The sequence below is a fragment of the Schistocerca nitens genome, chromosome 2, assembly GCF_023898315.1.
Source record: "Schistocerca nitens isolate TAMUIC-IGC-003100 chromosome 2, iqSchNite1.1, whole genome shotgun sequence".
NCBI lineage: Eukaryota > Metazoa > Arthropoda > Insecta > Orthoptera > Acrididae > Schistocerca > Schistocerca nitens.
In genome coordinates, this window is record NC_064615.1 from 380,400,715 (window position 1) to 380,414,754 (window position 14,040).

The following is a 14,040-nucleotide window of genomic DNA, read 5'->3' on the forward strand; positions in this document are numbered from 1 at the left end:
TTTGAAAGTAACAGTGCTCATTCACTTCCCTAGCAAGCTCTCTCTCTCTCTCTCTCTCTCTCTCTCTCTCTCTCTCACACACACACACACACACACACACAGTAACTTTTATTCCAATACTCATCTCTTCCCAAAAAAATTAATCTTGTCTTTCAACAAGGAAATTATTGTGTTAAAATACACGACTTTATGGTAATTGTCCTTTTAAAATCAATTTTAGTAACAATTTATACTTACCAATTATGAAGACTGTGGTCAACGACCACTCACCTGCAGAGAAGGGGCAATGAAAACAAAAGGTACAGGTATATTCCTCCACTGTGTTGTATTTATGTCTCATATCACAGAAATGCAAAAACAATATCTACATATATACCTCTCTCTTAGCTAAGCGTAAAGTTGAAAAATGTTGCAACATTGGCAGAAATTCTTGTACACTACTTCTTCAACTGCTATGACAACAATAACAAAAGACGACATACATCATTCAACAAAATATCTGTACATCAAGAAAATTAAATACCATACAACAAAAGTACATACAATTAAGTAGTTGACTAATAACAATAATAATGCTTCAATAAAAATTTTGAAGGTCAAAGAAACACTCCAAAATAAAGAGACCCCAACAGGTTTCTCAACCTTAAAAATGAGAACTTTCACAATTAATCAGCAGATATGAATCCCCACTTCATGTACAAATGACACAGAATTTCTCTAAACAAGTAATGGCAAAACAGTGCAAAGGCAATGAATAGCAATAAATACACTAAAGACTTTGAGCAGACATAGTGTACTATGCAGTGTGGGCAATGATACTAAAATGGAATGTTTACAAATGTACCTGAAAGAAACATGTAGAACCACTTTTTTATGCACATCTACCATGGGATTCTGTAATGCAATGGCAAGAACAAAATCACATTTAAAAAATTAATATCTATGAACACAAAGTAAATAAGCAAGAGCTGCCAGAGCAATGTGCATATAATGCGAAATTCTCACAGATTAAATGAACTTTTTTGTCTGTAATTGCTGCGAACAGCCAACTAAACTGCATATGCAACACATTCTGTCAGACAACCAAACTTTTAACAGATGTCATTTAATTTACACAATAATGATTTGTTCACATTTATATCCAGACATACAACTGGAAGTTAAATTCTTCAAAACTTTATGTCACAAATCTTCACAGTCAAATGAAGACATGAAAAATCAATACATGGTTCTGTTACAAACTGCACAGAATCCATCAAAGCACAAAACACGTATGTTGGAATCTGGCGATGTAACGTGCAGAAAAATAAGCACACAAACTACTACATTAACTAAATAGTACTTGTGCAATACTTCATTCACTGGGGACAAAATATGGCCATACTTCAGTAAATTTATTATTCCTAGCACATGCTTACAGTGAACTTGGTCCGCTATGCCTATAATAGGCCATTTGTTTCTTTCAAAAAATAGTTTCATTAATCATACAAAACACACAATGCTTTGGGTTGACATTTTCCCATTCACCACAGTCTGCATACTTTCATCATGATACCTACTCAATTACTTGGCAGATATACATAAATGTTTTAAGCTGTCCTCCTTTACAACTAAGGCCAATAAATTATCTAATCACTAGATAAATATTTGAATAATCACCCACATAATTTAACACCACATTCATTTGACACAAACACCAATGTTTAAGTGGTAGTTAATTATCGCAACTAACCACTGGTCCAAAATCAGCAAATGAGCAACATCTATTTCATTTTCTCTCTGTAATACAGTCTTACAAGAGCATTAATACACTCACCACAAACTAAATAGATCATGTAGGCAGAGCCTTACACAGACTACATTCTTTAATGTTTCTGATAACTTTATACTTATTCAATTAATAGGCCTGAAATATTAGTAGTAGTTAATAACTTCCACTACTAACCACTGAATTTAAAATATCTCAACCTTTTGTAAAGTTCTGATAAACTCAAGCGAAAGAATTTTATAGAAACTTGTTGATTTTATTTACAAAAAAACTGACAGCACAAAAAGGTAGGTAGTAACAACAAACGACACTAAAATACTGCCCCTCACATGTGAACTCCGGAGAATACAAGAATGCAGTACTTACAAGGCACCTCTGTGTTTGAAAGATTACTTTAACTTTTCAAGATACTGCCAAGAAATTTTCTGAAAACAAAATATTACTAATAAGAACAATATAAACAAAATAAAAGACATAATAATCAAAGAACACACAATGTATTTGTAGATAAACTGGGATTTGATGAACACTAGGGGACAAAAATGCACTCTTATTAATAACAAAACTTAATAGCCCCATTAAGAAATGACAGAACAGAGGAAGAATAGGTAGATTGGAAAACAACTCACAAAAACTACTGGGCTATGAGCAGTAAGGTAATAAAGAAGAAGTTACATTAAATCCTTTTAAATGAAGACTAAACAAGAGGAACCCTACGTTATACAATGTCAATCTTTAGTCATCTACTCCTCCTTCCCACTCCTGCTCCGTGGGTGTAGGGTGTGTCTTCGGTCTAGTTTGATGCGGCTCATCATGATGTCCTCTCTGACAGTCTCTTCATCTCACAATAGCACTTGCACCACACATCTTCAATTATTTGTCTTCTCATACACCTTTTGCTCGGTGGTACTACAAAAGTTTTTCTTTGATGTCTCAAAATCTGTACTATTATTCTGTCCCTTCTTCTAATTAGACATTCCACACATTCCCTCCTCACTGATTCTGTATAGAACCTCCTTATTTCTTATCTCACTTTCTTACCATGCCACACAATTTTCAACATCCTGCTTTAACACATCTCAAACACTTTGATTCGCTTCTTTTCCAATTTTCCCACTGTCCCCAATTCACTTTCATACAATACTTACTTTGTTTAAGATGGTGCATATGAAATTCTTCTGAATATCTCATGATATGTCACCAGTGTCATAGATTCTACACAATAAACTAAACAACTGTTTGGTTGCTACTTTTCCCAGATATTTTAGTAATCACATAGGAATGTTACATATTCTTCCCGCCTTGGATTGTAAGTCTTTCAGACCACTTCCAAACTCCAACTGCAATAATGTATCCCCTATGTCCTGGGAATCAAAACCTATTACACCTGCATGAACTCCCTTACGGTATGCTTTATACTCATCCATTTGATAGGTCTCATATTTATCTATGGGACTGTGTGGGCAATGTTGTTCCAAAAGTTATATGCACATATGGGGAGGGGGGGGGGGCTATCTTCCAGGAAAAGGAAAACTGACAATAATGTGACACCATAAAAGAAGCTGTTGATGGCAAACGAACTGGTTCGGCATTCTCTAATCACTCGATTATCATAGTTTGTCACACAATTACTTTTTTTATGGCAATGATAATCCAGTCTAGAAAGAAGTAGAAAATTGTCACTTTATCACTAATAGCAAACTGGACACTGCCAACTGAGCACACAATGGAAAAAAAGTCTTTGTCCTGTGTGAATTGCACAGTGCTGTGATAGTAAATATACAATAAGGAATATTTACCTCCTGTCACAAGAGAATATTCTGATAAGATGTAATAGTGTTAGTAAATCTTTAGAAGACATTAATAACATGAAATAATCACAAACCATGTAAATAATTTAGTTCTGTTTTCTGCTCACATCAGTAGGACCATTGTGTTAGCTTCTCGGCTATTGGTGCTAATTACAAATCTAATTTTTACAATAATTCTATGTCAACTCCATATAACCCTAACTTTTAAACCAAGACCCCAAGAAAGAAATGAAACAGAAAAATCACGGAAAACTAAATAATGTACTAACAGCCAAACCTCCAGATGTCAGACACTCAAATCGGTACCAATCGTTGTACGCCGGTAGAGTATCAACCAAACTCCTATTCACTTAGTCCTACGTTCTGTCGTCCAGCAGGTAGGGCAAAGGGTGTAAATTTTAATTAAAAGTAATACCAGAACTATGGAGCATATCAAAAGCATTACTGTGGGTAACTAACAACTGCTGCTTCTGTGGGGAAGTTGGTAAAGCATTAGACCCTCATACCAAGAGTCCCACATTCGAACTCCAACGATGACAATTTTTTTTTTTTTTTAGTGTATTGTTTGTGAAATTGTTACATGGGACAATGTGTTTACGATGTGTAAAAGGGCTGTTTGGAGATTACAGCAATATTGCCTTGGCAATCTGCTTTTGATTTGTTTCTTTGAAAATAGTAAACCTATTGAGTACATTTGTAGTTTCACAGAATATACAATCAGAACACAAAAATAGAGAAACAATTGCACCACATGAGCAGAAGCAATAGTAATATTAATAATTAATAATAAACAAAATGATAAGATCAATAATAATGTCCAACTAATGAAGCGAAAGCAGACTGCCAAAGCAACATTGTTACAAACTCTGAAAAGTCCTTTCACATGTCAGGAAAATGTTCTCCCATGCAATATAATAGTTTCATGTGTAAACAGTTTAAACAACTGTCGTCAGCGGGGTTTGAACACTCTACCTTCTCACTCACACGAGATCTACAATACAAACACTCACATATACACTTTTCCTGTGCTCCATAGTTCTGGTGACACTTTTAATTACCATTTATGCATGTTCTACTGGATGACAGCACACAGCACGAACTAAATCGGTGGTTTAGTACATTCTCTATCGAGATACAATGTTTGGTACCGATCTGAGAGTCTCACATCTGGAGGTTTGAGTGTAAGCAACACCTCAAACAAAAAAGTAACTGGGTTTTGAAAGACACTAAAATACAATCTGTATTACTGAACAGCTACCCTGGCTGTACTTCATAAACCAAGTTGAAGGTTGCTTAACTAACAGCTTACAGGGGCAACAAAAATTTGATTTTCCGTATTTTGAATAATTATTGACTGGGTTTAAAAATTTAAAATTCTGTCACACATGAAGAGTTTTAATTTATGTTAAATACACTCCTGGAAACTGAAATAAGAACACCGTGAATTCATTGTCCCAGGAAGGGGAAACTTTATTGACACATTCCTGGGGTCAGATACATCACATGATCACACTGACAGAACCACACGCACATAGACACAGGCAACAGAGCATGCACAATGTCGGCACTAGTACAGTGTATATCCACCTTTCGCAGCAATGCAGGCTGCTATTCTCCCATGGAGACGATCGTAGAGATGCTGGATGTAGTCCTGTGGAACGGCTTGCCATGCCATTCCCACCTGGCGCCTCAGTTGGACCAGCGTTCGTGCTGGACGTGCAGACCGCGTGAGACGACGCTTCATCCAGTCCCAAACATGCTCAATGGGGGACAGATCCGGAGATCTTGCTGGCCAGGGTAGTTGACTTACACCTTCTAGAGCACGTTGGGTGGCACGGGATACATGCGGACGTGCATTGTCCTGTTGGAACAGCAAGTTCCCTTGCCGGTCTAGGAATGGTAGAACGATGGGTTCGATGACGGTTTGGATGTACCGTGCACTATTCAGTGTCCCCTCGACGATCACCAGTGGTGTACGGCCAGTGTAGGAGATCGCTCCCCACACCATGATGCCGGGTGTTGGCCCTGTGTGCCTCGGTCGTATGCAGTCCTGATTGTGGCGCTCACCTGCACGGCGCCAAACACACATACGACCATCATTGGCACCAAGGCAGAAGCGACTCTCATCGCTGAAGACGACACGTCTCCATTCGTCCCTCCATTCACGCCTGTTGCGACACCACTGGAGGCGGGCTGCACGATGTTGGGGCGTGAGCGGAAGACGGCCTAACGGTGTGCGGGACCGTAGCCCAGCTTCATGGAGACGGTTGTGAATGGTCCTCGCCGATACCCCAGGAGCAACAGTGTTCCTAATTTGCTGGAAAGTGGCGGTGCGGTCCCCTACGGCACTGCGTAGGATCCTACGGTCTTGGCGTGCATCCGTGCGTCGCTGCGGTCCGGTCCCAGGTCGACGGGCACGTGCACCTTCCGCCGACCACTGGTGACAACATCGATGTACTGAGGAGACCTCACGCCCCACGTGTTGAGCAATTCGGCGGTACGTCCACCCGGCCTCCCGCATGCCCACTATACGCCCTCGCTCAAAGTCCGTCAACTGCACATACGGTTCACGTCCACGCTGTCGCGGCATGCTACCAGTGTTAAAGACTGCGATGGAGCTCCGTATGCCACGGCAAACTGGCTGACACTGACGGCGGCGGTGCACAAATGCTGTGCAGCTAGCGCCATTTGACGGCCAACACCGCGGGTCCTGGTGTGTCCGCTGTGCCGTGCGTGTGATCATTGCTTGTACAGCCCTCTCGCAGTGTCCGGAGCAAGTATGGTGGGTCTGACACACCGGTGTCAATGTGTTCTTTTTTCCATTTCCAGGAGTGTATTTAACAAAATAAATCAAGCATTGCAGTTAGAATTTGTGTGTATGTTTTGACAAAGCATAACTCATCATGCAAAAAATACCTAGACTATAATCATCCAGTATTTGCAAATTTGAGCACATAGTGACTTGCAACAAACTTTACACACAATTTCATACCCCAATCAGGATGTTTCTTGTGAACACTCACTCTCCCTCCTCCCCCTGACAAAATGAAGTTTATGGTTTACTACATTTCTGCTAGTCATGCAGTAAAACTGCCCGCATTAGGCATGACATTTCGAATTACTTCTTTACTACAATTCTATTCACAACACATTTTTGCAGACGTCATCCACATATACCACTGACTACCTCCAAAATTGTATAACTACAGGAAACAATTCAGAAGATATAACATAATAAACATTGATATGTGTGAAAAACGAGCTTTTGCTTAAAACAGGGCACAAATTACCCAGACCACACTCATCCAGTATTTGATCATGAGAGCACTTAGTGACGTCCAACAAACTTTAAACAAAATTTCTAAGCTTTTCTAAACTTTTTCTCATTTACATGCTTAATGTTAAATAACTCACTGGTAAAGTAATGAGGAGTTAAAGCAGTTATAGACATTGGAGTTGATTGGGGATTAACTCTTTTCAAAAACTGACTTGGTCAAAGCCTACCTTAAGGTTACACTGGATGAGGCTTTGAAAGAGTTGCCTTGTGGGTAACACACTGTTTGGCCTCTATCAGTATCAATGACTAATGTTTAGGGTTACTAATGCACCTGCCATATTTCAACTTTCTGTTTAACCGGTCTGACAGTTGCGCCTCACTGCACTATCTATCTTAAGAACATCGTTATGACAGGTGCTACCATGGAGGATCACCTATGTAACGTCCATTCTTTGTTTACTGTTCTATACTCCGTAGGTCTCAAATGTAATTTCTAGACTTCCTTTGTGTATTTGGATCACGAAAATTCCTAGCATGGAGCAGACCCCATGGAAAAACCTGTCACTGACATTACAGCATTTCCCTCTCCATCTAATCCACAAGAACTTTGGGCATTCCTTTACAAAGTGGAGCATTATCACAAGCTCATTCCCAGGATGGCTACTACTATCTACTACTTGTATCTGTAGCTTCAGAAAAGCGCTCCTGTTTTCGGCCTGCAGCCTCTGAGCATGCTTTTTTTGTGCAGCTTTAAGGATAGTCTTTGCTCTGTGCCGCATCTTGCAAACATTTCAATCTGGCAAGCACCTGGTCCTGGCCACGGACATGCCCAAGTACAAGGTGGGAGAAGTTCTGGTCCACTACCATTCAGATGTCAGAGAACAGCCTACTGTCTTTGTATCAGAAACAATTCTCTTGGCTCAGCAACTGTATTCTCAGATTGAAAAAGAAGCTGTTGTCTATGCCTTAAAAATTTTCATGTGCCACTGTATGGTGCAAAATTTTATTTAATTACTGACCATAAGCCCTGGGTTTCCCTGTTTAGCCCTTCAGCGTCCTTATCGGACGAAGTCACTCATTTTATTCAGCGTTGGGCTATGTTATTGTCCGATCAACAGGCACATGCAGATGCTCTTATCACAGCTCCCCATTGGCCATAACCTCTTGTTCAACCAGTAGGAACTGCTTTGTTTTCAACTGGATACAAAGGCGAGCACATGGTGGACGGCTTCCCCATCACCAGTTCCCATATTGTCTCCACTGTGGTGGCAGATTCGGTGCTCTGGCAGCTTGTATATATGATACAACACAGGTGGCCTGATGGCCCAGCACACTGAGCATCAAACCCTCTCTAGAATTTTTATGCATTGTGCAGTTACCTCTCATTTTGGATGGCACTGTTCTCTTGTCAATGAAGAGTTTACTACCTGTGTTATGGTTCCAGTGGCTCTGTGGCATGAGGTACTCTGCTTATAATCTTAGGAACTCTGGGGGCTCTCACACAAAACTGTTGGTGCACCGCCAAGATTTTTGGCCAGGCATCGATCTTGATGTGGAACACATTGCCAGGGCTTGCAATAAGCATTTGTGTCAGCAGGCAACACCGCCCACTGTTTCTTGCAAAGAGTCCACGTTGCATTCACTGGTCCCTTTTTTCTTTTTCCTTGACATTTCCTGATTATTTGAAATTGATGCTTTTTTTTGTTTTTCTTATTTCAGTCTTGTCCATCTATGACAGCAGGTGTGACTGTCAGGACCCTGTCGAAGATATTCTCCATAAAAGGCTTGCCCGGCATCCTGGTTTTGGACAATCGTCCTCAGTTCATGGCACAGTCTCTCCAGAACTTCTCTACACACAATGGAATTTGCCATGTCACAGCGTTTCCCTTCCATCCAGTCAAACAGCAAGACAGAACAACTTCTTCGAACGATTAAGACACATATGTGCAATTATGTAGAAGATTTCATGGCTGAGGAGGCTCTCACATTTCTTTGAAGCACTTACAGAACAACTCTAATTGGGGCCAAGAGTCCCACTGAGCTCCTGCACGGCCATCAGGTGTGGACACTGCTCAACATCTTGCTGCTGGGCAGGTGTCACCAGCTGTTCTGGTTTTGTCAATGTTCACGCCCTGTACACCTGTCTGGCCCAGGATGTTTGGATGGTGTCCTCAATGGATTCTGGCAGTTGTCCACAGACAGTGCAGTTACCATGCCTTCATAGTCCACACTGAAGATCAACTCGCTGCATACCACCAGAACCAGTCACTTCCCAGGATGGGTAGATGACCCCTTCCTGTGGCCGTGGGCCTGACATCTCACTCTTTGTCGCCACTGGCCACTCTAGGGGTCGAGCAGGCCATGTCATGGCCGACTACCCAAGTGGTTTGGTCTTAATCAGCACCAATGGCAGATTTGCTTCCTGTGGCCAGTGCTAGTGCCTCTCATTGTGCTGAGTAGGTGCCACAGCCAGTTGGGATGGAAGACAGCTCTCCATCACCAGAGCCTCTGCCCTCCAGTTCACCATAATTTCTGCCAGTGCTGGTGCCCCTTGGCGTGCACTCTGACGTCCAAGTGGGTCCTGCCCTCTTATCATTGGTCCTGTCCACCATTCGCTCCCGAGTCCACGAGTGGTGGAGGTGCCCTTGTCTCACTCACCTCTGTCTATTATGTATCAGTCTGGGCAGACTGGGTTCTTGGGCCTCTGGAGGTCATTATACCAGATTGTAAGCTCTGATTAGTGAAGAAACTCCTTGTTCTATATGGAAACACTGTTTTATTCACAGAGAAGTACTGGTATCAAAAAGCATGCACCTTGGCCTTCATAAGGTTCTTCAGTCAGTGATCAAAATAGTAACTTCATTAAAGGTTGGCCACTTAATTTGAGATGTTTCAACAAAAATGCCTTGATATGGGGACTGAGCATATGTTCCCAATTTATTACAGTAACTTTGTCTGGCTTTCAAATGAGAATGTCTTGAAAAGGATGTATGCAACTCAGGAATGGACTTTCGTCTTGACTTGTTGAAGAGAAACATTTGAGTTCTGCGAAATTCATACACAGTGACTGTTCTGAAGCTGGGGTATCTTTGTGACATCTTTGAAAAACTCAGTTCACTGGATGTATCCCTTGAAGGTAACAACACTGACACCTTTCAGACAGAAATTAATATTTTGGAAGAAAAATTCTGATGATAAAGATACACTTTACATTTTTTCTGCTCTTAACATGGTTTTAAAAGAAACTGACTTTCAGCTGAGCGAGTAACTATGATCTACATTTGTGGATCATTTAAATGAGCTCAATAGTTTCTAAATTAATTTCCAGAAGAAGTTCACCAACACAACTGGATCAAAGATACTTTTCAACCCAGAACTTCCATCAAAATTTATCACTGAAGAGTAAGAGCAATTTAACTGGTATTTCTTCATGCTCTAGATTGAAACTGAAGTTCATATTCTTATCACAGCTTGAGTTTCAGAGATTGTTGAAGCTGGAGTATCCATAAGTCAATAATATGGCTCTGAGTTTTTACACCTTTAGCAACATCCTACTTCTGCGAGGTAGGTTTTTCAGCATTCGAGGCATCAATATACGATGTCCCACTCAGACTTCCCTGATTTCAAAGATTCAGGGGAAAAATATAAAATTGCACCACACAGTGGAGCATCTCAAAGAATTTATTTATTTACCATCAATACACCTCTACATGTGAACCATTTGTGGCACGACAAATACTGAGACTAATTCAATTTCTTGCCAAGTTCTTTGTAACATTTCCTCTGTTATTGTTGCAATCGCATTAGTTGTACGATGTTGCAATGTAGGAACATTATCCACTTTGGTTGCATACACATGGTCCTTCATGAATCCCTAAATGAAGAAATCAAGCCGCATAATGTCAGATGAATGTGGTGGCCAGGCAATGGGTTGTCCGCATCCGAACCAATGATTGGGAAATTTCCTATCCAGGAACTTGCGAACAGCCATTGACCTATACAGCAGAGCTCCATCTTGTTGAAAAATGATGTTGGGTTCAAGTCTTGTATCAGAGGGTACACAAACTGCTCCAAAATGTCTAGACATACTGACCCATTTAATGTTTGTGCCACAAAGAAGAACGGACCAACAATCCTGTTGTGCATTAGCCCACACCAGACGTTTAGTTTAGGGCTATCAGGAACATGTTCAATGACAACGTGCGGATTTTGCGAACCCCAAATCTAAACATTACACCTATTAAACCTTCCTGATACATGAAAGGTTGCCTCATCTGAGAATAAACATCTTTCCAGGATGCTGGCATGCATATAAATACGCTGCAGCATATCCACAGCAAATTGTTGTTGGTGTTGTTTGTCGTTCGGCGTCAGGTGTTGCAGAATTTGCACTTTGTAAGCACACACATGATGACGCTGGTGAACTACACGGTGCAATGTTGATCAAGGTACATCAAGTTGCCTAGATGCTTGATGAATTGACTTACGTGGGCTTGTCTGATGTCCACCACTGTCTCTTCTGTAACTCCGTAACATGCACCGCCAGAATGATTTAGAACACTTCCTATTGCCAGAAACTTCCTATACCATTCCTTAATTGTATTCACATCAGGTGGATCACATTCATATGTACAACGATAATTTCTTTGCACAGTAATCAGCGATTTTGTTTTTGCAAACCACACTACTGCTTGCCAAGTGCTGCTGTAGAGTCACCATTTTCACTTCATGTAACCATGCTGCACTCTGGTGACGATAATTGGCACTTCTGATGCAGGAATATAAATTCTTTGAGATGCTCTACAATGTGGTGCATTTTTCATTGTCGTATCTACTGTGGTTTTTCTCTCCCGGGTCCTTGAAATGAGGAAGGTTTGAGTGGGACACCCCGTACAAAATACAGATTGCAAATGACTAGAGAGACAGAGATGAGAGTCACAATTTCCAATCATGTGCTGAGGCTTGAAGAACTGATGATGATTAAGCAAGTTCATCCTTCCCAATGATTTTGTTGTAAGTATAAGATGTAATCATATAAAAAATTGATTAAAGCATGTTATAATAATAGCTAATAAAGGAATAACCACTCTTCGGGTTTTTTTTTTTGAAACAGTTTTATTTAACAAGCACTTCAAGTCTCATGTCGTATGTGAAAGGAGCTGCGCATGTGTAACATTCAGATCAAGGCAGCTGTGAACATACAAAGTTCGAACACCATTGCTTTAGTGGGTCACTTATTTGTTTTCTCTGCAAAGATGAGTAACCATGCCACATTGACAATTTTCTCTCTCTCTCTAGTTTAATTTTATAGCTCTGTTAGTCCCATTTGGTACAGCTGCCATGACCCAATATTACACAACTGGTCACACAAGTGATCTGTAAACTATCTGCTTTGTAGACTGATTGCACTTTCCCAGCATTCTACATGAGAGCCTATATGATTATTCCATTTCGTATCCCTATGAAGTGTTACACCCAGGTAATTGTATCTGTTGGCTGATTGAATCGGCACCTCATTGATATTTTAGTCATAGGATTCAACTTTTTTTTCCCATTTTGTGAAGCGCACAATTTTATGTTTTTGAATATTTAAAGCAAGCTGCCAATCACTGCACCACTTTGAAATCTTATCAAGATCTGACTGAGTATTTATCCACCTTCTTTCAAAAGTCTGACGTTAATATTGTCTGCAAGGTCATTGATATAAAACATGAATGGCAAGTGGCCCAACACTTCCCAGGGGCACGCCTGAAGTTACTTCTACATCTGACGATGACTCTCCATCCTATATAACATCCTGTGTCTTCCTTACCAAAAAGTCTTCAATCCAGTCTCAAATGTCACTTGATACACCATTTGACTGTACTTTTGACAGTAAGCACAGGTGTAGAAACAAGTCCAATGCTCTTCAGAAATCAAGAAATACTGCACCTACCTGTCTGCCTTGATCCAAAGCCTTCAGTATGTCAAGTGAAGAAAGTGTGAGTTGGGTTTCATGTGATCAATGTTTTCAGAATATATATTGGTTGCAATGGAGGAGGTCATTCTGTTCGAGATATCCCATTATGTTTGAGCTCACAATATGTTCTAAATTTTTACAATAAATCAGTTTCAATGATATTGGATGGTAGTTTTGTGCATCACTTCTACTACCCTTCTAGTAGATGGGAGTGACCTGTGCTTTTTTTCCATGAACTGTGCATCGGTCAGAGGATCTATGATAGATTACAGTTAGAAGAGGGGCTAACTTGGCCACAAATTCAGTACTGAGTTTGACTGGGATTCCACTGAGTCCTGGAGCTTTGTTCAGTTTCAATGATTTCAGCTTTTTCTCAACACCACTTACACTAACACTAATTTCGTTCATCTTTTCAGTGGCATGAGAATTAAATTGAGGCAATTCTCCTACATTTTCCTTTGTAGAGGAACATTTGAAAATAGGGTTAAGGATTTCATCTATTGCTTTGCTACGCTCAATTTCAGTTCCTGTCTCATTCGCCAGGGAATGGACACTAACTTTTGTGCCACTAACAGCTTTTACATACAATAAGAACTTTTTGGGTTTTGTGGAAGATCATTTCACAGTATTCTGCTGTGGTAGTCATTGAAGGCTTCATGCATTGCTGTCTTGATAGCAGAACACGTTTCATTCACCATCTCTCTATCTACAGCCATATGCTTTGTTTTACACCTATTATGAAGTAGTCTGTCTCTCAAGTAGTTTCTTTACAGCGACTGCGTACCATGGAGATTCGCTCCCATTAAGAACTGTTCTGCTGGATACATATGTTTCCACCCACATGGTACATTATTCTTTTAAACATGAGTCATAGTTCTTCAACATGCTCCTGCCCTGTGCTGGAATTTCCAAGTTCCTTAATGAGATATGACACTACTGATTTTTGTATTTAGTTTAGTGAACATATATATCATTCCGCTTGCTTCTTGTACTTTGGTGATCATTGTTGCTGCAACTGTGTCATGTTCACTGAAATCTGTTTCAATGTGGGCGTCATCTAAGAGTTCAGACCTATTTGTTGCCATTAGATCCTGTGTACTTCTATGAGTGGGGTCCCAACTTATCTGTTCTAGGTAGCTTTCAGAGAAAGCCTTTAGTAATGTTTCACAGGATGTCTTACCACACCCACCACTAATAAAACTATAATTTTCCCAACTGATTGTTG

The 14,040-nt window shown here is 40.4% G+C and overlaps 1 protein-coding gene across 7 annotated transcripts in view; it reads right to left on the reverse strand.

Moving 5' to 3' along the window:
- Positions 1-306: 306 nt before the first annotated feature.
- Positions 307-14,040, reverse strand: part of LOC126236207 (lysophosphatidylserine lipase ABHD12) — a 103,087-nt gene continuing 89,353 nt past the window's right edge. For all 7 annotated transcript variants that reach the window (XM_049945324.1, XM_049945326.1, XM_049945322.1 and 4 more), the window contains one exon: positions 307-2,193. In XM_049945324.1, the coding sequence (XP_049801281.1) occupies positions 2,163-2,193 (31 nt within the window). In that variant the 3' untranslated portion in view covers positions 307-2,162. The remainder of the gene's footprint in view (positions 2,194-14,040) is intronic.